This window comes from Pteronotus mesoamericanus, unplaced genomic scaffold (assembly GCF_021234165.1).
Source record: "Pteronotus mesoamericanus isolate MK-2021 breed Mesoamerican mustached bat unplaced genomic scaffold, CSHL_Meso_final contig_78, whole genome shotgun sequence".
Lineage (NCBI taxonomy): Eukaryota > Metazoa > Chordata > Mammalia > Chiroptera > Mormoopidae > Pteronotus > Pteronotus mesoamericanus.
Genome location: NW_026555258.1, coordinates 6619143 through 6640828, shown reverse-complemented (window position 1 = coordinate 6640828; position 21686 = coordinate 6619143). Strand labels below are relative to the sequence as shown.

The window sequence follows — 21686 nt, the reverse complement described above, 5'->3', positions numbered from 1 at the left end:
AGAAGATTCAAGAAGAACTTGTTACTCCCCCCCTTACCTGCCCAGAGGAATTCAATGAGAAAAGCCTGCTCCAGGGAGGGGCGGCAGGAGGGTCCTAGAGGGCTGCCTTGTTAGATTGCCTTCTCTGTCCCATTGTTTCCGGGGCCCAGCAAGAGTTTGTTCACCAAATGGCCCTCTTTCTAGTCTGCCTGTGAATTGCCTACCTTCCCTTTGAAGTCCAAGTCACTACCCTCTCTTTCCCCTTAGTTCAAAATGGCGAATAAGCCCTGGCTGGTATGGCTCACTTGATTGGAGCATCATCCCATGAATCAAAAGGCCGTGGGTTTGATTCCTGGTCTGGGTACGTGCCTTGGTTGAGGGTTCAGTCCCTGGTAGGGATGTGTTCGAGAGGCAACCAATCAATGTTTCTCTTCCATGTCAATGTTTCTCTCTCTCTCTCTCTCTCTCTCTCTCCCCCCCCCCGTCCCCCCTCCCTTCCCCTCTCTCTGAAATCAATAAGTATGCCCTCGGATGAGGACAAAAAAAATTGCATACAAACCTCAGGTCCCCGAGTCTTAGGGAACCCCTGTATGTACACATGTAATAAATTTGATTGTTTTCTCCTGTTCACCTGTCTTATGCTAATTGGATTAGACCAGCCAGAAGAACTCAGAAGGGTAGAAGGAAAGTTATTTTTCTTCCCCTAAAATGCACACTGAAGATTTGTGCCCTTGACTGTCCATTTCTACTGCATGTCGTCAGAGATGCAAACTCGTTTTCAGGGGCATTCCTCCAGCGTCCTGGGGGGAGGGCGCCCCCCCCTATTTTTTTTTCTTAGTTTTCATTTCTTTGTCAGTTCCTGTGTATATTCTTGTCTTTACACCTCATCATGTGTGCTTTTAACAAGAGATAGGAAGTGTCTTGCCCTGCGAGACTCACAACTTTTTTGGTGTTGGCCTTTTTTCCCACTTTAGCTAAGTATTCAGTGGAGATAAAAGTTAAATAGGTAACTTTTTGATCATTAACAAAGAGCCCCTAATTGGATGGAGATATGGGCGTGCCACTGGCCAGAGTGCCATCTGTCACTCTGAGCTGCTGTCTTATTCTGTTCTTCAGTTGGCAGTTCACACTTTTGGGGGAGGTAAGGGGGGCCACCACAGAAAGTCTAGAATCTGGGGTCATTTCCATGCCTTTGAATCCCCTTGGCAGTCTGGGAAGCCTGTAGACTCCTTAGAATCGTGTTTTTAAAGGCACAAGACAAAATGCCTAGGACCACAAAGGAAATCAGTTGCATTGAAATAGTTACCGAAAAGAAGGGAAAGGACCAGTCAAAAAATGTGTGGGTGTCCCATGGCCGTGGACAGCAGTGTGGGCGCCGACTGTGGGAGCGGGTGGAGGGCTGGGCGGCGGAGCGCTGGGCAGCGGGGGGGAGGGGGAAGAAGTGGGACAACCGTAATGGAATAACAAAAATAATTTTAAAAATTTTAAAAATAGTTATCAAAATGATTTTTTAACTATCAACTTTTAAGATACTGTAATATACATATCTTTAAATTAATATATCAAATAACAAATCTAGCAGCAAGTCTCATAACTATTGTAATTCCGAACAGTGAAGAGTATAAACAATATTTCAGTAAATCTGCAATTGCTATAATGAGTTCTGAAAATACCTGTGATTTTTTATGACATGGTTATCAGAGCTTTTTATTCTACCGTAGGTTTTTGCATGTATTCATAATTGAATGAAATACTCAATTTTAGTTAGAAGCTGGGGAAAATAAAGGGTTTTTGGGGGGAGGAGGGGTTCCCCATCCAAGTTCATATCCTCTCAAGTTTTTTCAGAACCCCTGATATAGAGCAATGGTTGTCAAAGTTCAGGGCTCCTCAGAATCACCTGGAGTGCAAGTTAAACATGCAGGTTCTAGGGCCCAACCCACAGAAACCCTGCGGAAGCCCAGAGCTGGCCCACAGTACACATTTAAACAATTGTAGGAGCACTAAGATGAGATCTGGGCTGGTGCCACATCAAGGACACATCTCTGTGCCGTGCGAGCATTGAAGGCTTGAGAGGCTTAAATATCCTGGTGGCTTAAGAGTCCCCTCTCCAGGTTCTGCTGGTGCTTCCCAGGATCCAGGGCCTTGGGACCACGACACCAACCACAGCTGGGTCGGCTGTGTAAGGCCAGCTGCCTGGCTGCCCCAAACCTGTGTCCAGCCAGCCGAGGCCTGTGGCTTGGTGGCAGCTCCCGGGGTTACGTGTCGCTGTGAGTGGCCGGGTCGCATGGTGGGAGGAACTGCAGACCGACGGTGTTGCTGGTGGTTTATGGTTATAAATGAATGGCTGTTGATAATGAGTCATCCAGAAATTCTACAGGGAATGAAATCCAATTGTCCGCCCTTCCTGAGTTACGCTAAAAGGTCATAGCTAAGAGGCAACGTCTCGAACAGGTGATAATATTAGCATCACCAATAAGGAACAGATGGATGTCTTGAAATATGATAAGCTGAGAAGGCTGGCGTCACTTTTGTAGTGTTCCAACCAAGTGTGCAGAGCCTGACTCTGATCATGGGGCCATCAGACAAATGCAAAACGAGCAATGCTTTATTAAGACAGAGGAGGCAGGGGTGTGCTACGTTCTCCACAAATGTCAATGATATGAAAGACACAGAAAGCCTGTGAGAATGTTCCAGATTAAGGGAATCTGAAGAGACATGGCACTAAATGATCCTGTACTGAAGGGTGGGAAAGCTTTACATGAAATTGTTGTTGAGTCAATTGACAAAATTGGAACATAAGACGGTAGATTCAAACACTGTGTTGGTGTTGAATTCACAAAAGTTAATAAAGCTATATTGTGCTTATGTAAGAAGAGATCCCTGTTCTTGGGAAAAACACACTGAAGCCTTTAGGAATAAAGGACTGTCTTCTATGTACCGCAGTCTTAAATGCTTGAGGGAAAACTCTGTGTGTGTGTGCACACACGTGTGCATGCGTGTGTGGAGAGAGAGGAGCAAACAAAGCAGTGAGATAAAGTGTTAACAGGAGGTGGATCTGGGAAGGGCTCCCAGGCGCCCCTTGCACTCTTCTTGCTGTTGCAGCTTTTACATACAACTATACATATCAATAGCTGATGGCTGGAAATTCAAGAAAAGCCAATAAAAGCACAATAATACTGAGAAACTTTAACCTATTTTTTCACTCCCTGATAGATTAAAAAGGCAGAACATTTAAAAGGGAACAGAAGATGATGTAAGGGCTAAGATTTAAAAAGTAAATAAATAAACCTATGAAATTGAACTGATGTCCATTTCAGCTCCACTACTTACTACCTCCGCAACCACAACCAGAGACAACGTACTTATACTCTCTAAGCCTTACTTTGCTCATCGGAAGTAGGGGGTAAATGCGAACCCGCCTCATGACGTGGGTGGACATACAGGGGAGCTAAATGCTCTGCCTGGTGCTCTGCACGTAGAGGTCGCTCAGTGTGTGTCCGTATTTCCAGAGCCATGAGAAAGAAAGCGTCTCAGTTCACTTTATGAAGTAATATAAGCCTGAAAGCAGGACAGAGATACATACAGAAGAGAAACCTACAATTCCATCTCACTGACGAACACAATCCATCCATCAGTGTTTGACATCCCACAGCATCAGAAGAACCTTTGCACTGGGAGCGAGCAGGGCACTCTCCAGGTAGCTGAGAGCATTCAGCATCAGGAGAGCCAGTGGGAGAATGCATTACATTACTGAGATTTCCCCCACTTAACCTATTTTCTCAAGAACTTCCCCGAAAAAGCTTTCAGTTAAATTTGATATTTATTCCTAAGAAAAGCCTCTTTGTAAACTTGGAATTGAAGGAAACTTCTTCAACCTGATAACCTGACCATAAACATCAAGGAAATAACTAGAGGCACATCCAAATTAGAAAGGTATGTTCCAGACGTCTGTCTTAAACACATTGCACAATGTAGATGTCAGTGCAGTTTTAAACTATATATTCATTATGGTTCCATTTTGGCAAAATTACATATGGTTATACCCGTAGGAGAAACATTAGAGGAAACCACACTGAACTGTTAACAATGATTATCTTTGGGCAGAGGATTCAGACTATCCATTGTTTATCTATATTGGCCACATTAATTGAGTTGTATTATGATACATTTTAAAAATTCTACAAAGAATGTGAACTTGACCAAGAGGCTGAGGAGATGGATTCCAGGAGAAATGGGCCTTAGGGGGGATGAACCAAAGGGTGCGCCTCTAGAGGGCGCCAACTCCCAAATAGTGCTGTGGAATCGGGCCCAGAAAGGAGAGAAACTTGAAGCTCAGGTAGAAATAGCTGAACTCACTGGTTCACTTGGTCCCTTTTCCCACACTGCAGGATGCTTCTATGATGTGGATTTAGACTGAGTGTCTTTTCTAATGGCAACTGTTTGTACAGAGCCCTGTTTGTACACTTTTAACAATGACTTTTCTGGTTCTTTGGCCTCTGTTTCATCGTCAGCTTCTTGTTTACTTTCTAAATAAGCCTCTTAATTGCACAACTTTGTTCTATTACAGGATGCAACCGCTCTGCCAGGTACTTGGAGAAGAACAGACGTGCACTTAGAGAACCCAGAATATCACACCAGGTGGTATTTCAAGTATTTTTTAGGACAAGGTAATTATGCTAGTGTGGTGGTTGGGAAGGGAGGATATTCAAAATAAAAATTAGTGTTGGTGTAATTTCTGGTACCCTCTATGTGTAAGACTAACCAGTGTGAGCACACAAACATCATGGCATTTCACTTCAGGTTCAGTAGTAAGCTTTGTAGATTTGAAGCTTCAATTGAGTCTCAGCCCTAGGCGTTTGTTTGTTTATTTATTTATTTATTTATTTATTTATTTATTTATTTATTTATTTTTGCCAGTTGTTTTTGTCTCTGGGGAGTCAAAGAGGAATTAGATGATCTGAATGAGTGATTTGGAACGTAAAAAGAATTTTCAGGGTGGAAAACTGCTTTAGACTTAGCAAGTGCCCCATCTATAGTGGGTTTTGAACACTTAATTCAAGGCAGTGAGGGAAAGAAATAGGTCTGTGAGCTCCGGGGCCGACACAGGATTGGCGAAGGCAGACGTGGCCCCTGCCTTCATGGAGGCTGAGGAAAGGGTTTGAAGCCTGGCCCCGCAATTATTAACCACAGGATCTTACACTGGTTACTCTCTGCATAACCAGCAGAGACTTAATTTCCTTATCTGTAAAGTGAGGGTATTACTAGTACATACCTGGTAGGTTTGGGCAGATGCTTCAGTGAGATACACAGGAAAAACACTAAGCTTGATGCCCGGTGCATAGCAGGAGCTCAGTCATTAATAGCGAGTACATTCAAAATGAAGGGCTCACGTGAACATAGATGGAAAGGCAGAAAACAGGAGGGTGGTTCACGACAGAAATGGAAGGATGATCACTACTGCAGGATTGGAAATGAATTAGATACACTTCTTATAAGACTAATAACATTTGTTTGTAGAAGGCGTGGTGCTTGAGCTGTAAAATAAGAGTGATCAGACCCAAATGGTAACTTTTTAAAAAACCTGATAGTGTACAATACTAAGTTCACTTATTTGGCAACACGTTTTTGGGCTTTGTTTTTGTTTTTAAGATTTTATTTGTTTACTTTCAGAGAGAGAAGAAAGGAGGGAAAAAGAAAGGGAGAGAAACATCATTGTGTGGTTGCCTCTTGTGTGCCCCCTACTGGGGACCTGGCCTGCAACCCAGGCATGTGCCTTGACTGGGAATCAAACCAGCAACCCTTTGGTTCACAGGCAGACACTCAATCCACTTGACAAGGCATGTTTTGATATAAAGAATAAAATCAGTGGAAAGTTGTCAGCTTCCCAAATGTTTGGAAACCATAGCGATGACTGGAGAAAAACAGTGCCCTGAGTTGGGATGTCTTCAGCTCTCAGGCTCAGACAACAAGGGCTACAATAAGAAACCCAGAGAGGGCAGGCTCCGGGCTTGGTGGGGTCAGCGGCTCTGTGGGGCTACCGAGGCCAGGCCTCCCCAGGGCCACAAGACGGTTGCAGCAATTCCAGGCATCCCTCCTGCACACCACCATCCAGAGCGCAGAGGAGGCCGTCCTCAGGAGTGAGGAAGCCTTCCCAGAACCCCCGTGACACACTCCTGCTCCTGTCTCATTGGCCAGAATTGGGTTACACGGTCATTCCTGAACCAGTCACCGGCAAGAGGAATGGGAATGCATGATTGGCAGAGTGATTGGCCAGGTTCCGTTTCACGCTGGGTTTGGTGTGGCTTTGCCCTGACCGAGTGCAAAGGGCCGGGCACCACCTGAAGGGCCCATACCACCAGGGACGGGGAGGACCGCCTGCGTTTTCACTGCACTAACCCTGTTTCTTTTCCAGTCCATCAGAATTACATTGGAAACGATGCAGAGAAGAGCCCCTTCTTCTTGTCCGTGACCCTTTCGGACCAAAACAATCAGCGCGTCCCTCAGTACCGTGCAATTCTCTGGAGGAAAACAGTAAGTAACTGGCTTGCATGTGGAGTTTCATCACCACTTAACTTGTGTGCGGTGCTGCCTCTGTCTATATGAACTCCTGTGTAATGTGTCGGACATTTCTTTTTTTCAGCAGGTTTATGGCAACAATCCGGTGTAAAGTAGAGTTAGGTCTCACTGGGGACTGAAGTCCTGGCTCTTGGCCCCTCCCCATGCCCCTACGGTTGGGGTCAGTCTTGCCACCCGCATAGGTGTTCTTGAAGCAAAGTGTGTTTTAAAAGATACCGTGGGAGAACTGTGTGTCAGCTTTTCTCAAGTGCATGCATGAGAGTCTTCCCTCATTGGTCACCTACTGGGACGTAATAGCGCCTTTATCCAAAGCCCCTGTCTTCTGCACCAGGGAAGTTGTTTCCTGCCTCTCCCCCGACCTTTTTAATGTTTACTGGTTACAGTGTTCTAGTCTCTTCCGGTTTAAACATTCTCTTTGGCCTACTCTGCCTCTTTTGGACAAATAATCCGTCTGTTTGAGTTCTTTCCCCTCCCCGCTCTGTTTGAAGAAGATATCTGCGTGACTGGAAAGAGGGCTTATGAGACCTTGTGGTGGCAGAAGGAGGGGACCTTGGTTCCCCGTGGGGTCCTCTGGGTTCCTTCTGGTTTCTCTTGTGGGGTGGCTACTCTGGTCTCTGAACTAGCAACCACTGAGATGTGGCTTGTCCCCTCTGGCTTTTTGGGGTCACTGGAAATCTCTGATGCCTGACATCCATAGTCCCAGCCATTTGCCCTTGTGAAGTCACTGCATATTGTGAACTCGTTGTCTTGTGGGTAACTGCCCCTCACCATGTCTAGACAGGTTCTACCTGGGCTTAAGATTCCCTGTGGAAGGCTTCCCTGGGGAGTGAGCCTCTCACCCAGATGTCCTTGTGTACCCTCAGATCTTGCTGTGATATGTGTGCAGCATCCTGTCCACCCCTTCAAGGCCTGCCCTCCGAATGGGGAGGCCAAGCACCCTGCATCTAACCCTTAGCTTTCCTATCTCCCTCCTTCCTTCCTTCTCCCAAGGCAGGAAGGGGGAGGATTCAGGAATACATCTTCTCAATGTCACAGTCCTTCCCTCAGGAGGTAACAGTTATGCCCCCTCCTTACCTGGGACTCTGCCAGGTACCGGGGGAGAAAGAGTGGAGCAAATGCAGGGGGACACTTTTGCTTCCTTTTTCATTTGCAAGGGACCATCTCTGTTACACCAGGAATTATAACAAGCACTCTGAAGGAAACAAAGTCACACAGTGATACGGGAGACCTGCTGAAGAGGGGACAGCTCAGGGAAAGCCTTCTGAGGAAGTGACATTGAAAGGGACCTGCAGGATGAAAGGGAACCAGCCTCACAGAGAATGGGGGTGGGGTGGGGGGACAAAAGAGACCACAGATAGAAGACAAATGCGGCTTGCTCTGGGGGTCACTGTGGGCTGGGATTTGAGAAGTCAGGGGGTAGGATTTAGACGTCAGGGCCACCATGGAGGCAACAGCCCAGGGCCGGGCACAGTGCGTATCTGTCCCCTTCTGTTGAGAACTGCCAGTGCCTTCATCCTGAGCTCCTCCCTCAGCCCCATTGCTGCCAGTGACAGGGACAGCCTCAGGGCAGAGAGGCTCTGAAGAATCTAAGGGAACAATGTCACAGGGGTCAGTGTCGAAGCCCCTTTTGGCCCAAACCTAGAGCTGGAGCCTGTGGCAATCCAAAGAAGTGGATGACTCACCGCCCTCCCCTCCCCACCCCCACCCCCACCGCGAGCTCACACTCTGTTATGAAACAGAGAAATTGTCAGAGGCATGAACCCTGCTTGAAACAGTCTTGATTATCTCGGCCGTGTTTCTTCTAAGCACAAAGAAAAGGGTTTTTTTTAAAAAAATGATTCACCCTCATAAAAATTCCATCAAGACAATATAACAAGTGAAAAAGAAGAGGATCGAAATTGAACTACTCAGAGATAATCACCACAGCATCCTTTCTAGCATCTGTTCCCTCACACAGGCGCACGGGCTCCGTACATGGGCCAATGGCCGCTGCGTCCTCGCTGTGCTCGCTTTGTGTTGCCTGGCATGCACACGGGCTTGACGTTGCCTCTGCACTTGGCTCCACTAGAAAACATCGAACTGGAAGGTGTTTTTATTAGAGCGACTCAGGACGTCTACAGAAGGGAGAAGATGGGCAGGAAGGGCTTGGCTGGTCCTCTACTAGCCAAGGACATCTGGTTGAGAGGTGGTTTTCTTTTCTTGTAGTTTGCATTACAGAGATTTAAAATATTTAAATTTTTTACACTATAGAGGGATATTATGATAGAAATAGGCATTTTTCAAATTCCACGTAACCCACTCATTGAAGCCTGAGTTGTTTTCGGTGGCCTTGCTTTTTCACGAGCCCCCGACGACGCTCCCCTGCGGCCACCTGTGTGAGAGGTCAGCCTGTCCGGAAGAGGGTCTTGAACCTGACCTGGCTCCACCCATATCTTGTCTACCTCTTCTTCCCACCATACACTCCCAAGGTAGTTTTACAGAGAAACCAAGGGCAGCTTGAGGGAGAATGTATGGAACAGAGACAGAGGCTCCAGCCCCTGCGTAGGGGGTGGTGACATTTTCAGGAACTACCTACATGGAGAGGAAGCCCAGGGCTCATGGGGTTGGCCATTTATATTTTTCCTCCACTCAGACTGTATGGATCCTTCATTCATTCCCTTCCATTCAACCAATATTTTTTGAGGACTTTCTATGAGTTAGTCACAGTGAGCACTCATTGACTTCCTTCCTCAGAGAGGAGGAAACAGATGTGCAGTAAGTAAACGCAGGTAAATGTAAAAGTGCACGTTACGTGCACCTTTTTGAAAGAGGCGATTTCTAGTGCAGCATGTCCGGGAATTGTCACATTTGGGTCCCGTTGAACATGTGGGGGCTGTTTTCCTCTTAGGATCTTCGAGGCGGATCTGACTCTTGGCTCAGAGTCCAAGCCCCCTCCTCACCTGGTCCAGATGGCCCACCTGCCCGCCACAGCACCTGCGGCCCCGGGAGGCCGTCGGTCCGGACGTTGAACGGTGCCATCGTGCTGAAATCCGTCAGCACTGGGAGTGGGGGGCAGCGGGAGATGCCGTCGAGCCTGAGTGAGATGTTTCCAGCATAGAATGTGTTCATTCATATACATGCCCCTTGAGGACAAATGAGAAAGGCTGGACATGGGTTTCTTTTAAATGAGCAGGGAAGGCCCTTCTGGAGATGGAAATAACCAAACTCCTCACTGATTTGGTGTTTTGACTTTCCAGGGCACCCAGAAAATATGCCTTCCCTACAGCCCCACCAAAACTCTCTCCGTGAAGTCCATCTTAAGGTGAGTGCTAACGGACGGAAACCCCACCCCGGGAGCCCCCAGCATATTTTTTCCAGTGGTCGCCCTGTTAGCTTTCTAACCTCTTGAGCCTCGGCTACGTGCCAGATGGTGTCCTAGGCACCTGACACGTATGAGCTCCTGTAACCTTCACAGCAACCCTGTAAGGCAGGTACCATCACTACCCCCATGCTATAGAGGAGGAAGTGGGGCTTGCGGAGCCAGCCAGGGTCGCACCGCCAGTGTGCGGGGAGCTGGAGCCCTCCCAGGTCTGACCGATTTTGGGCGTCGCCCGTAAGCATGTCAGGGAGGCCTGAGTGGCCTGCTTCCTTTTTCCTTGCAGGCATGCAGGTGCTTTGGTTTTGTGTTTAAAAAAAAAAATCAGGAAATATTTCTTCCTTTCATTTTCTGCTCTGAAATAGAAACTCTATGTCAGCAAATGCTTCTCAGGGAAGAATGTCCTTATTCCTCACCGAACAGAAAGTTACATGAGTGGAGCTCATAGGTGCTCCACGCCCAGCTGCCCCTTGTGAGCCCACCTTTGCCCTCCCTTCCAGGTCCCTCCCGTGTTGGGTGGCAGTCCCGCCTGTGAATGCCACCGCTCAGAGCGGGCCTGTTGCTTTGTCTCCTGCTAAAATATTCCAGCACAGGAACAGCAGCTTCTGTTTGTCAGGTGCTGTGCTAAGCACTTTACAAACATTCTCTTAGTGAATCTTTAAACCAGCTCCGCAAAGTAGATCTATTATCATCTCTCCTCAGCATAAGACAAGGTGAAGGCACTTGACGGAGATCTCAGTCTCTGTGAACCAAGGAGCTGGAGTTGCCACCCAGGCTTACGGGACTCCAGGGTGTGGCTGTGACCCACAAGCATCCTATCATGGGACATGCGAGCTTATCCCAGGGGCCTGACTCACTCTTTCTTCAGCTGTGGACCAGGTGGTAGGAGGGAACGGTGTTTGCTGTGTTCCCAGCTACAACTCCCAGTTGCCAAAGGGTCCCTTAGGGTGACAAACTTGACCCTGGCAGCTGGGATTTCATCTGGCTGATTAAAGGCACTGAGATTAAGACCTAAAAAGCGTTGTATCTTATTATCAAGCCTGATTTGGTCTCCAAGTTGCAGACCGCCTCCTCTCTGCCCTGGGCCTTTGACTTTTTCTCCTCAGCCTGAAGGCCAGTTTCAGAAAGTGCTTGTGAGGAGGGTAACCTGTTTGTTGAGCACAGAAATATCTTGCTGTTTCTAAATGGTAACTCGCTTTCAAAGCAACACTTTGAATTATAGTGGCTTAAGATTGTTATGAATCTTTTTTCCTAATAAGAAGTTCCTCCAGCTCCTTTCTTCTTTATACTTAAAGACAAGGAATTTCACTCAGGTATCATTTCAGTGAGTAATGTGAGTAGGGCCCTCACCTCTCAGCCCACCGCTCAGCCAGAGCAAGCTTCGCCAAGAACTCGTTTTAAAGATGTGAAAAATGAAAGCTGCTACAGTTTCTGCCAGTTGAAAAAAAGAGTTTATTCTTCATTTGTTATAATCACAAACTTGAAAACTTAAAAGGAAATTAAAATATAAATGTTATGGAGTCGGAGAAGCTGAGCCCAAGTTCAAATCTTGTCCCTCCTACTCAGCAGCTCTGTTACCCTGGACTGAGCCTCAATCTCCTCGTCTTTAAAATGGAGGTAAAACAGTGCTTGCCTCACAGAAACTGAGCGAGGGAGGGCGCCTGGAGTGAGTAAGTGCCCTATAGTATTGGCTGTTATTGTTATTGCTCACAGACCACTATGGGGGCCTTAGATTAGAGACCATCGGTTCCATTTCCTTGTGTTTCCCCCCACCCATTCCATTTACTTGTGTTTGCCTTCTCCCCCCCCCCCCCCCCCCCGGAGCTTAGGCTACGGGAAATTCACGCTGGAAATTCATGCTGCTCTTCCAAAGAAAAACAATGACCTTGTTAAGGACAGGCTTTTGCCCTAAGTGGCTGAGGAATTACCAGCAGGAGAAAGATACATCAAGTCATCTTAATTACATTTCATTTTATCATTAATTGCTCCATAAATGTCAATGAATCGCTGTTTTAGGGAATAAAAGTAAGAATCAGGAAGATCAGTAAAGGTTCCCTGAAACAGATGCTCTCAATTCCCCGCTTCCTCTCTGAGCTGAGTGTCATTAGGGGGCAGTTACATAAGGCAAGTACAGCGTGCTGTCTGGTTACTGTCATATGTTCACGCAGTCGTTCGTTGATTCCTTCTTCGTCGGTTTGCATCTCCTGTGGGCCAGGCCCGTCCATGGTTTTCGAGGAGAAGCATTTAGCTTCCCCCAGAACTGAGACTTGCTCCGCGTTAGCTGAGTTTCCACTGCACTGTGCCTCATTCTGTCCATTCTCTTTCAGTGCCATGAATCTGGACAAATTTGAGAAAGGCCCCAGGGAAATTTTTCATCCTGAGATACAGAAGGTAATGAAACTTTATGTCTCGTAATTGTGTATATTGGATCAGTGTTATATAAGAACTGAGGTCATCAGTGACCCTCAGCCGAGGGTACCAGCCAGCGTCACCTGCGGAGCTTTGATAACATCATCATGCCAGAACTCACACCTGAGATTCTGACATACTGGGTCCAAGGTACAGGCCAGGAATCTATATTTTTCAGAAGTTCCTTGAGTGATTCTAAGGCACCGCTGGACTATACGGTCCTTCATCCATGAGCCAAAAAGTGTGCGTTCTGAAGGCTCTTACCAGCCTAAAGCCATTTGTTTTACTGAGTGATGGTAAATTATGTGGAATGTGAGGATTTTTTTAATTAATAAAATACGAAATGCGCTCATCGAGCTGTAACTCAGGTACGAGGCTGGGCTGGGTAGCGTAGAGGACAGAGGGTAGCCCGAAAGTCGTCCAATTTCCTTAGGACTTCATTATTGAAAAAGAACAGTGTGCACTGGCAGAAAAACACCTGGGTCACAATCTAGGCAATGGTCCATCAGAAAGCTGTTGACCAGACCTTTGTCTTGCTGTTGCAATCAGTTTAGCTTTGGGACTCTCCCTGAAACACAGAAACATGGCCATTGCTAGTAGTACGCCAGCTGTGTGGCAGGGACGCCAGGACCGGTGATGGGGAAAGCCGAAGGGGTAGGTTGGGACTCCACCCAGGAGGCCCAGGAGCCAGGAGAGTCTCAGCAGAGAAGCGCCCTGCTCAAAGCTGCCTTCGCGGGAGTAGCGCGGACAGTGGGAGTATGAGCCGGCTTCTCTTGGGAACCTTTAAAGGACCATTAGTTTGTAAAACAGAGCTATTGGCTCACAACTTAGCTCACCTCAGACAGACAGCGTTGTGAAGTCCCATAGCTTTTGTTTCACTTTAATGGTTAAAATAGTATTTGGACCCTGACTGAACCCCAAAAGGAAGTGAGGCAAAAGCAGATGTGTGAAGTTCAACTTTAAGCAACTGTAAGCTATGCTATGCTTATTTGTAATTTTCATAGCAAACTTTAAAACAAATTAGAATTATAAATATGCCAATACCAGTGCACCTTCATTGCTTCAGGTGTACGGGTTACCATTCTTAACCCTTTCCTCCGGGGGAGCCGGGGTGTGACCTCCAGACCCTGGGCCCCAAACCCAAGAGGCCACTCTCCTGCCTCTTTGTGCAGCTCACTGCTGAGTCCGTGTGTCTCTGCTCAGTCACCCTCCCCCGCTTTCTCCCCGCAAAATAACTGGACAACTAACAGACGGGCGGCAGCCCTCTGCCTGTTTATACCATAACAAGGTGTTCATGCTGTCCCTCCGTGCGTGTTCTGACATTCTTTCCCCTAACAAGTAACTATTCACGAGCTTTCCCCATCCTCTGTGTGTGTGTACACGTGAGTGTGTGACTCAACAGCAGTGGTTTCTCGCCTGTCCTCTGTTTCTGTAGATTTCCTTGAGGAAGCCTTAAGCCACAGGCTTCGGTTTTAGGGGAAAGAGTCCTTACCAATCCCTGGATTCAAAAAGTAAACAGAAAATAAGCCAATTGCATTATAAAGAAGGCATCTTTCCACCAAGTGGGAAGGTGGTGGATGCTATTTTAAAATGTTATTTACCTGTTTCTGGTTGTTATACCCTATTGACATTTTTCTTGGCCAGAATCCTACCAGAAACGGTGCGTGATAAGCTAGCTTTAAATGGCTAAAGGAACCTGGGTGTCTTCGGTTTTGTTCCCGTTGCTGGGCACTATCTTTGTTTCCAGGTAATCGTGGTCTAATAGGACATTCTGAGATGACCAGGCGCCTTGCAAAAACCTGTAGAGCTATATTTGAATTTTAAAAGCACTTCTGGTGTCAACGTCAGTAGATTAAAGTGTGGCTTTCATAGAAAGTCAGAATAAAATGTTCCCTGTTAAGCACAGACATGACTTTTCGAACTTTATTTGACAGGACCTGCTGGTTCTTGAAGAACAAGAGGTAAGTACTTTGATGCGCTGCCTGCCCCTCTGGTTCTGCCTCTGTGTTTATGAACGAGAGTCCCCCTCCCGCTCCCCTCCCTTTCAGCTGGACCTCTCCCCAGGCCAGCGCGGGGGCGGAGGTGGGGGGTCTATTTCCTGATATGGTTTGTCAAGGTGCAGTTCGGAATTTTCTCTGCAGCCAGCTACCAAGATATAAAAACAATGAAGCTACTTAAATCTGCTTGGATATATTCAAATTTTAACCTCGTGAGTAGTATGGGTGAAGGTTTTAATTTTCACTAAAGGTAGGGTGTTTTTGCACTTCATTACACATTCGGTTTACAGAATGCTGTATTTATCTATGTGTTTCTAGTCCCTTTTTCCCCAGTTAAAAAAAAATGTATTCCATTTTCTAAGGACACAGCTAACATAGGGAATATCTACAATTCATAAATAGGCATGAGTGAATGAATTATAGCTTGTGCAGGCCAGCTCTACCTCTCAGTAAATGGCGATATCATTCGTCCAGTTATTCAGGCCAAACTTGGGCAAATCCTAACACCTCTCTTTTGCTCATACCCTGTCGCTAATCCAGCGGTACATCCTGTTGACACCGCTTCAAAATATATCCCTAAGTCAAACATTTCTTGACGCTCCCGCTAACGGCCACGCTAATTCGTGGACACTGCTGCCACCCTCTCCAGCCTGGACTCCACAGTGTCTCCCTGCCCCCGTCGTCTCTCTTCTGGTTTTCATATCGTGTCCAAAGGGTCCTTGTAAAATACAGCAAAGCAGGCCATCCCTGTGCCCAAAGCGCTAATGGTTTCCCGTGCCACTCAAAGGGAAGCCCAGCATCCTCCTCATGGCCTGCTGGGGCCTGCGCCACTGGCCCGTGCTGCCTCCCAGCCCTCGACGCCACACTGTCCAGACTGGCTTCCTTCTCCCACCTTCGCAGGAAGAGCCTGCTCTCCCCCCCGGCTGGGATGATCTTTCCCCAGATGTGCTCAGGGGCACACCCCCATTGATTAGGCTCTCTGATCAGAAAGGCCTTCCAGATCTCTGTATCATGGCACTGCCGCCTCTCACCCTCGGCCGTCCTGCACTGCTTTGTTTTTCTTCTTGACACATGTGTTCTCGCTTATTTATTTTTACTGTTGCCCCCACCAGAATGTAAGCACCTTGAGAAGAGGCATTTACACAGTTCTGTTCACTGCTATAGCCCAGGTACTAGCACAGTGCAGACAGAGCACAGACTAAGCAGTTGTTGGCTGAGTAAGTGAATTATGCGCTGATCCCATGAATTATGAAATATTATGATGCCATTAAAAAGAATGAGGTAGGCCTTTATCTACTGGCATAGAAACATTTCCATGACATAATAGGTACTGAAAAAAGACATAATAGGTACTGAAAAATTTCACAAGGCAATACTTATAATATAATCCCAGTTTTTATAAACAAAGATTTATATGTATATCCATTCATTCGTTCATTGATTGAACAAACATTTGCCGAGCTCTTACTGTGTGTGTACGATGCACTGGTTGAGGCTTTGGGGATACACCGATGAACAAGGCAAGGTTCCTCTCCATTCCTGTCATGACAGGCAAGCACTGCAGAACTTGATAAATGGAAAACATGAAAGCTCCCCCCTTCCCTACTTCTACGCTCCCTCGAAGCGCCCCTGTTGACTGTTTGATGTATATCTACCTCTATTTTTTTTTGGATCTCCCCAATTTTAAAAAATAAGTAGCTGATCTCTTTTTTCTCAATTTTATTTCCTTATTAAGATGGTATTTGCTTGGAGCAACAAGAGCACACATTACAACGTAACTCATACAGAATACGACAAACACACATGCCAAAGTGTATTGGTTCCTGGCGGTGCGAACTTCCCCGAGAGCCACGCGGCCCAAGCACTCTTGCTGAACCCTGCCGGCCCCTCCACCAGGAGCTTCTGCCCCAGCTCCGCCCTGTCATACTGATGCATTGACAGCTGGGAAGACAGGCAGGGGAAGTTTGATAAACAACACTAATGACGTTCCCAAAAGGTTTTCTATTTGGTGAAGTGCTGTCAGGTCCTGAAGTCCAGGTCTCGTTTGTCCCTGCACAGAGAGGGCCCCTCCCCAGGATACAGTGCGGTGTCCCAAGCTGTAACATATGCGGAGACAGTGAAACATGTATGGAAACATCTTTTAGGCGAACTTCTGTGTAAATCATAGAAATGTGGCAGCATTGCCTAAAAAGCTTACCAAGGAGCCAGGAGCAGGCCTGCATTTCTGATTCCAAAAGATTCTTCTGGGATCCTTGGGACTTTAGTTTCCCCTCACACTTCACTTTCCTCAGAAGAAATGTAATTCCTAGAATATTGTTCATTCCCAGGAATGTGACTATACATTGGTTTATAATCATGTTGGGTTTTGTATTATAAGGTTTAGAACTTAAAAAATGAGAAGTCCTGTGTAAGTAGGAATTACAAGTATGACCTTATTATCTCTGTGGGGAGTGTCTGAGCAGAACTGAAGTCCTGAGAAAACCAGACCCCGCGGTCTCCTCCATAGTCACCTTCCTCCAGGGGCCCAGCTGTGGACCCAGGACCCTGAGAGCTGCTTCCCGCCCCACAAGCCCCAGAGCAGTAACTAGCGACTTCATGAGGCCCTCAGGATTTTAGGGTGAATGGTCTGTTAGAATATGATCTGTGATGGTCAGGTACCCCCAAATCAAACTACACCTCCCGAAAGAGCCTCCTAAAAACCATCTTCTCCAAAAATATAATTTATTACGATCAGTGCCACCTTGATTTCTGGAGATAGCTGGAAACTCTGGTAGACTCTGACGTCCCTTGGGAGGCCTAGAAGTGACATTACCTAAAGGGGACCCTGCAAGTAATTTCAAGCACAGCAGGGCCCCCAATAACGGAGTTTCTTTCCATTTTATTATAACATCGACGAGAGAAAAAAAACCCCAGCCGGTTTCGGCTGGGGCCACAGTCTGTGTGGAGTCTGAGGCTCTCCCCGTGCCTGCCCGGGTTTCCTCGGGCTCTCTGGCTTCCTCCCACACCGCAGAGGTGGGCCCGGGAGGCGAGCCGCCGTGTCTGCGCTGTCCCGGCCTGAGTGGGTGTGGGGTGCGCCCTCTGATGGAAGGGCGCCCGTCCAGGGTTGGTGCCCACCTTGTGCCCTGTGCTGCAGGGAAGGGGTCCGGTCACCCACCACCCTGAACTGCAATCAACTGGTTGGAAAATAGTGATCTTTTTTGTTTTTATTCATCATTCTTAGATGTATATATAGCTCACCTTGATTTCAGTGTTTAATATTTGAGCAGTTTTAGATCTTTATTTAGAAGTTTGATGATGTTTTTGTGACCAGAAACATGCCGTAGGAAGTTATCTCTTGTTTATATTTATTAACCTCTGGTAAAATAGGTTTCATTATAAGTCATTTCACTTAAAGTCACTGTTTCCAAGAACCTTGTGACGATGCTAAGTGAGGACTTACTGTCTTACAAGGCCCTGCAGCACCAGTCTCTGGCACACCCCCCTGAAGCAGGAGGGGTCCTAGCAGGGTGCCAGTCACAAGGTGGCCCCAGAAAGCCTTCACAAGCTTCGGCCAGTGATCAGGCGGCAGCGGGCCCCCATTTCTGCTTGTGACTCGGCTTCACTAGACTCAGATCCATCCTGAGCAGACCGTGCCATGGCATTAGGAGGAGCACCAGAGACCCGGCTTCCAGCTCAGCCCAACTGCTTACTTAGCACCAGCCTCGAGCAGGTGTGGCCTTCCCCTGGCTTCGGTTGTCCTGTCATAAAACTGAGTGTGGAATCGGTGGACCTCAGAGTCCCTTATGGTTCTAACAGGCTGTTCGTTTGCGGCTCTTCGCTCTGGTGATGACCCAGACCTGCTGCCCTTCGCTGGTGGTCAGATCGGCTGGGCCCGATCCCAGGCCTCCTGGTGGTCTGCTGGTTTCTTGCTCTAGTCCAGGGGGGCTCAAAGTGGGTCCCTGGACCACAGCCTCAGCATCACCGAGGAACTTGTCAGAAATACTCATTCTCGGTCCCCATCCCCAAGCTATGGACTTGGAAACTCCAGGCATGCAGCCAGCACTCTGTATTTTAACAAGCCTTCCAGTGCGTCCGGTGCCTAGTCAGGTTTGAAAATTTCTGCTTCAGTCCTGGCACTGTCATTCCAAGAGTGTCATCTGTCAGGCCCCAAGCTACTCTGGGTGCTTTTTAAGGGGCTACTGGGAATGGAAGAGGTGCCAGAGTGTTGGAGACACGTGACTGCTGTCATGTTGCCCAAACAGAGCAGTTAGAAAGTACAGAACCCTAACGTGGATGGAGACCCCTGAGAAAATTCCAAGATATTTACCAAAAACTAGCTTGGAGGCAGCTTGTGAAAAGTCAGTTGTGAATCTGACCGGTTTCGTCCCTCTTCTCATTGATCACACACCATTCCGCCACAAGTCTTTATGAGTCCTCTCGGTGTACCCGGTGCCGTGGGGGGCCCTGCCGACTCAGCGGGAAGTAAGGCATGCCCAAGCCCTCCTTCCCAGGGCTTTGTTCTCGTGGTAGAAACGGACAAATTTGCAAGTGTAATAATAAAAGCATGGCAGAGTGTGAATGGTGCTTTTCAGGAAATAAGCAAGGTGCTATGATGGCGAATAACAGTGGGGGCAGGTGGCTTTATTCTAGGAGATCAGGGAAGGCCTCTCTGGAAAAGGGACTCTTGAGCTGAACCCCACAGGAGGGGAAAGAGCCAGCACAGAAGTAGCTGAGGGAGAGCTACAGGTGCAGGTCTACCCTTGTCTCTGTCCTATATGGAAAATCACTAGACATAAAACTACTATTGCCCTGGCCAGTGTGGCTCAGTGGGTTGGGCATTGTACTGGAGACCAAAAGGTTACTGGTTCGATTCCCAGTCAGGGCACATACCTAAGTCGCATGTTCAGTCCCTGGTCAGGACATGTAGGAGAGGCAACTGATCAATGTTTCTCTCTTTCTTCCTCCCTTCCCCTCTCTCTAAAATCAATAAACATGTCCTCGGGTGAGGATTAAAAAAAACAACAACTATTACTGATGGGTGTGCCTCCGTCCCTCAGGTGTTTTGGGAACAGAAATATGTCTGAGACCCTTGATGTTCAGAGCCTTAGTTCTTGGGGACCCAGCTGTCCTGAAGCCCAGCACCCTGCCTTCACCTCCCGCCTCCCAGCCTTGGCCGGGGCTTTAAACCCCTCTGCTCCTCGTCTGCCCCTTAGCTGCTCATCAGGATCCCCCCAGCTAGTGGTGGGTCAAACAGTCTGCAAAGGCTGATTCTCTTCCAAGCTTAGAGTTTACTTTCTTGTGAAATACTTCGAGAAATTTTTTTCTTAAGTATAGAAAATAATATAATGAAGACCTATAAACCCACTCCTTGGCTTAAGAAAAACTAAAGAATACACGGAGCTCTCGGATACCATCCCACTGTCTCCTGTGGCAGCCGTCACCTTACACCGGGCAGCTGTCACCACTGCAGGAGCCGACTGGGGCCCAGCATTGAGAGCTGAGGGCACTGCACTGCACACACATGCCAGCTACTTCCTAGTCGTCCCTCCCCCGACAGGTTTTGTCACTTCTTGAGGTTAAGTATCTTTGAGAACGGGAGGAAATGAGCTTTTCAAATAAATTGCCTGCAGTGCCCATTTCTATTTCTAAAAGAGTCCAGAGGTTTCAGCCTAGCTGCTGTGTTGAGTTTTGGGGCCTGGGCCATCGCTGACGGGTGGGTCAGAAGTGGCACCAGTCCTGTGGGCCCTGCGGGCCCTGTGGGCTCTTCACCCCGAGCTCTGCTGGGCCGCAGAATGGGCCTGGCGTCCTGCAGACACATTGGCAATGACATTCCAAACGGACCAAGTCACCTAAAAGCACTGAGTTTCATGTGTGAGCTATTAAAACATGTGAAAAAAAAGGAAGGATTGTTCTTAATATTCGTCAGAATTTTCATTTTCCTAAATAACGACCAGCATGTCTCATAACTGTGTGCTTTGATGACTAAATTAAAGTCACCACCTTTTCTTGTCCTGTTGTAAGGGCTCTGTGAATTTCAAGTTCGGGGTTCTTTATGCCAAAGACGGGCAGCTCACCGACGACGAGATGTTCAGTAATGGTGAGTGTCTCCCCTCCTTCCTGCTCACAGACACCCTCTTCTGCTTTGTTGCAGTTTTCACGATCCAAACTGAACTTGCCACTTGAGTTGGAGTCTTTGATACAAAGAAACAGCCAGTAGTTTTATGAAATTGTGGGGTAGATTTCCGGGGTAAATTTTACAGGGCAGGTGTTGCCCAGTTTCGTTCATTTGGTAAATATTTATTGGTCACTTTAATGTGTACCAGGTCCCGGCACCGGCGAGGTGGTCTAACTGGAAAATTACACGGGATTTGGAGAAGTCGGTTCAACATGGTCTCAGGAGCAGAGGAAGGTTTTTCTCTGTGATTTTCAGGGTCAGGAGAATTATAGAATGGTGTCATTGTCCTGTTATTTAGCACTGTTCATGTTCAATACCTGTTTATTATGAGTGCAAATGGTAATGATGTCTTCATCTTGCAAGACGAAACCCCTGTGATCCCAGCCTGGCGGGGGGAAGGTCGGGCGGTCTGACTCTGGTTCTCTGCCCTCGGGTTCCCGGGAATCGCGGGCCCTTCTGCGTGCGTCATGGAAGAAGGAAGCGTGACTTCTCCATTCTCTTTCCACTGCACACATCTGCAGAGCCTCGTCCATTTCCAAGCGACTTCAGTTAGAAAACAAGGATTTGTCGATCCCATACCTTCTTCACACTTTTCCCTCTTCCTGCAGAAACCGGAAGTGATGCTTTTCAAAAGTTTTTAAACCTCCTGGGTGACACAATCACTCTAAAGGGCTGGGCAGGCTACCGCGGCGGTCTCGACACCAAAAGTAAGCTTGCCCCTGGATTTGTTCTGCTGTAATTTGCATACTTTTGTCATCGGCCTCATCTCTGTTTGACTTTATACCCAACATGGGGGAAAGAAGACAAGAAGGGATTAGAGCTTCACACTTAGGCTGGTGTGGGGTCACTGGTCACATTTAGTGGCTCCCTTGAGCTCTGCTAGACTCAGCAGCCCTCACAGCCCCAGGTGTGGCAGGAGTCACTGTCTGCCCATCAGGTCTTACCCTCAAGCTCCTGTGCATGCTAGGACCACGTGAGGCTCCGGGAAGAAGGCAGCAGATAGACCAACAGGGTCCCTGCCTCTCAAGGAGCTTGTAGTCCAGTGGACAACACAGACACTAAGCAGATAGTTATCAAATGGTTCAGTCCTAAGTACTCGGAGGAACTAAGAAGGAAAAGTACCCAGGGCCACGGGGCATTTGACTACCCTGGGGGATTAGATAGAGAAGGCTTCCCCCAGGGAGTGGTGAGTGGGCGTAATTTGAAAGTCGTTGAG

At 47.6% G+C, this 21686-nt stretch overlaps 1 protein-coding gene across 4 annotated transcripts in view; it reads left to right on the top strand.

Moving 5' to 3' along the window:
- GARNL3 (GTPase activating Rap/RanGAP domain like 3) overlaps window positions 1-21686 on the top strand; it is a 119807-nt gene that overhangs the window by 60671 nt on the left and 37450 nt on the right. For all 4 annotated transcript variants that reach the window (XM_054584356.1, XM_054584355.1, XM_054584357.1 and 1 more), the window contains exons 5-11: window positions 4547-4646; window positions 6392-6510; window positions 9792-9856; window positions 12238-12301; window positions 14254-14280; window positions 20317-20392; window positions 21079-21177. In XM_054584356.1, the coding sequence (XP_054440331.1) occupies window positions 4547-4646; window positions 6392-6510; window positions 9792-9856; window positions 12238-12301; window positions 14254-14280; window positions 20317-20392; window positions 21079-21177 (550 nt within the window). The remainder of the gene's footprint in view (window positions 1-4546; window positions 4647-6391; window positions 6511-9791; window positions 9857-12237; window positions 12302-14253; window positions 14281-20316; window positions 20393-21078; window positions 21178-21686) is intronic.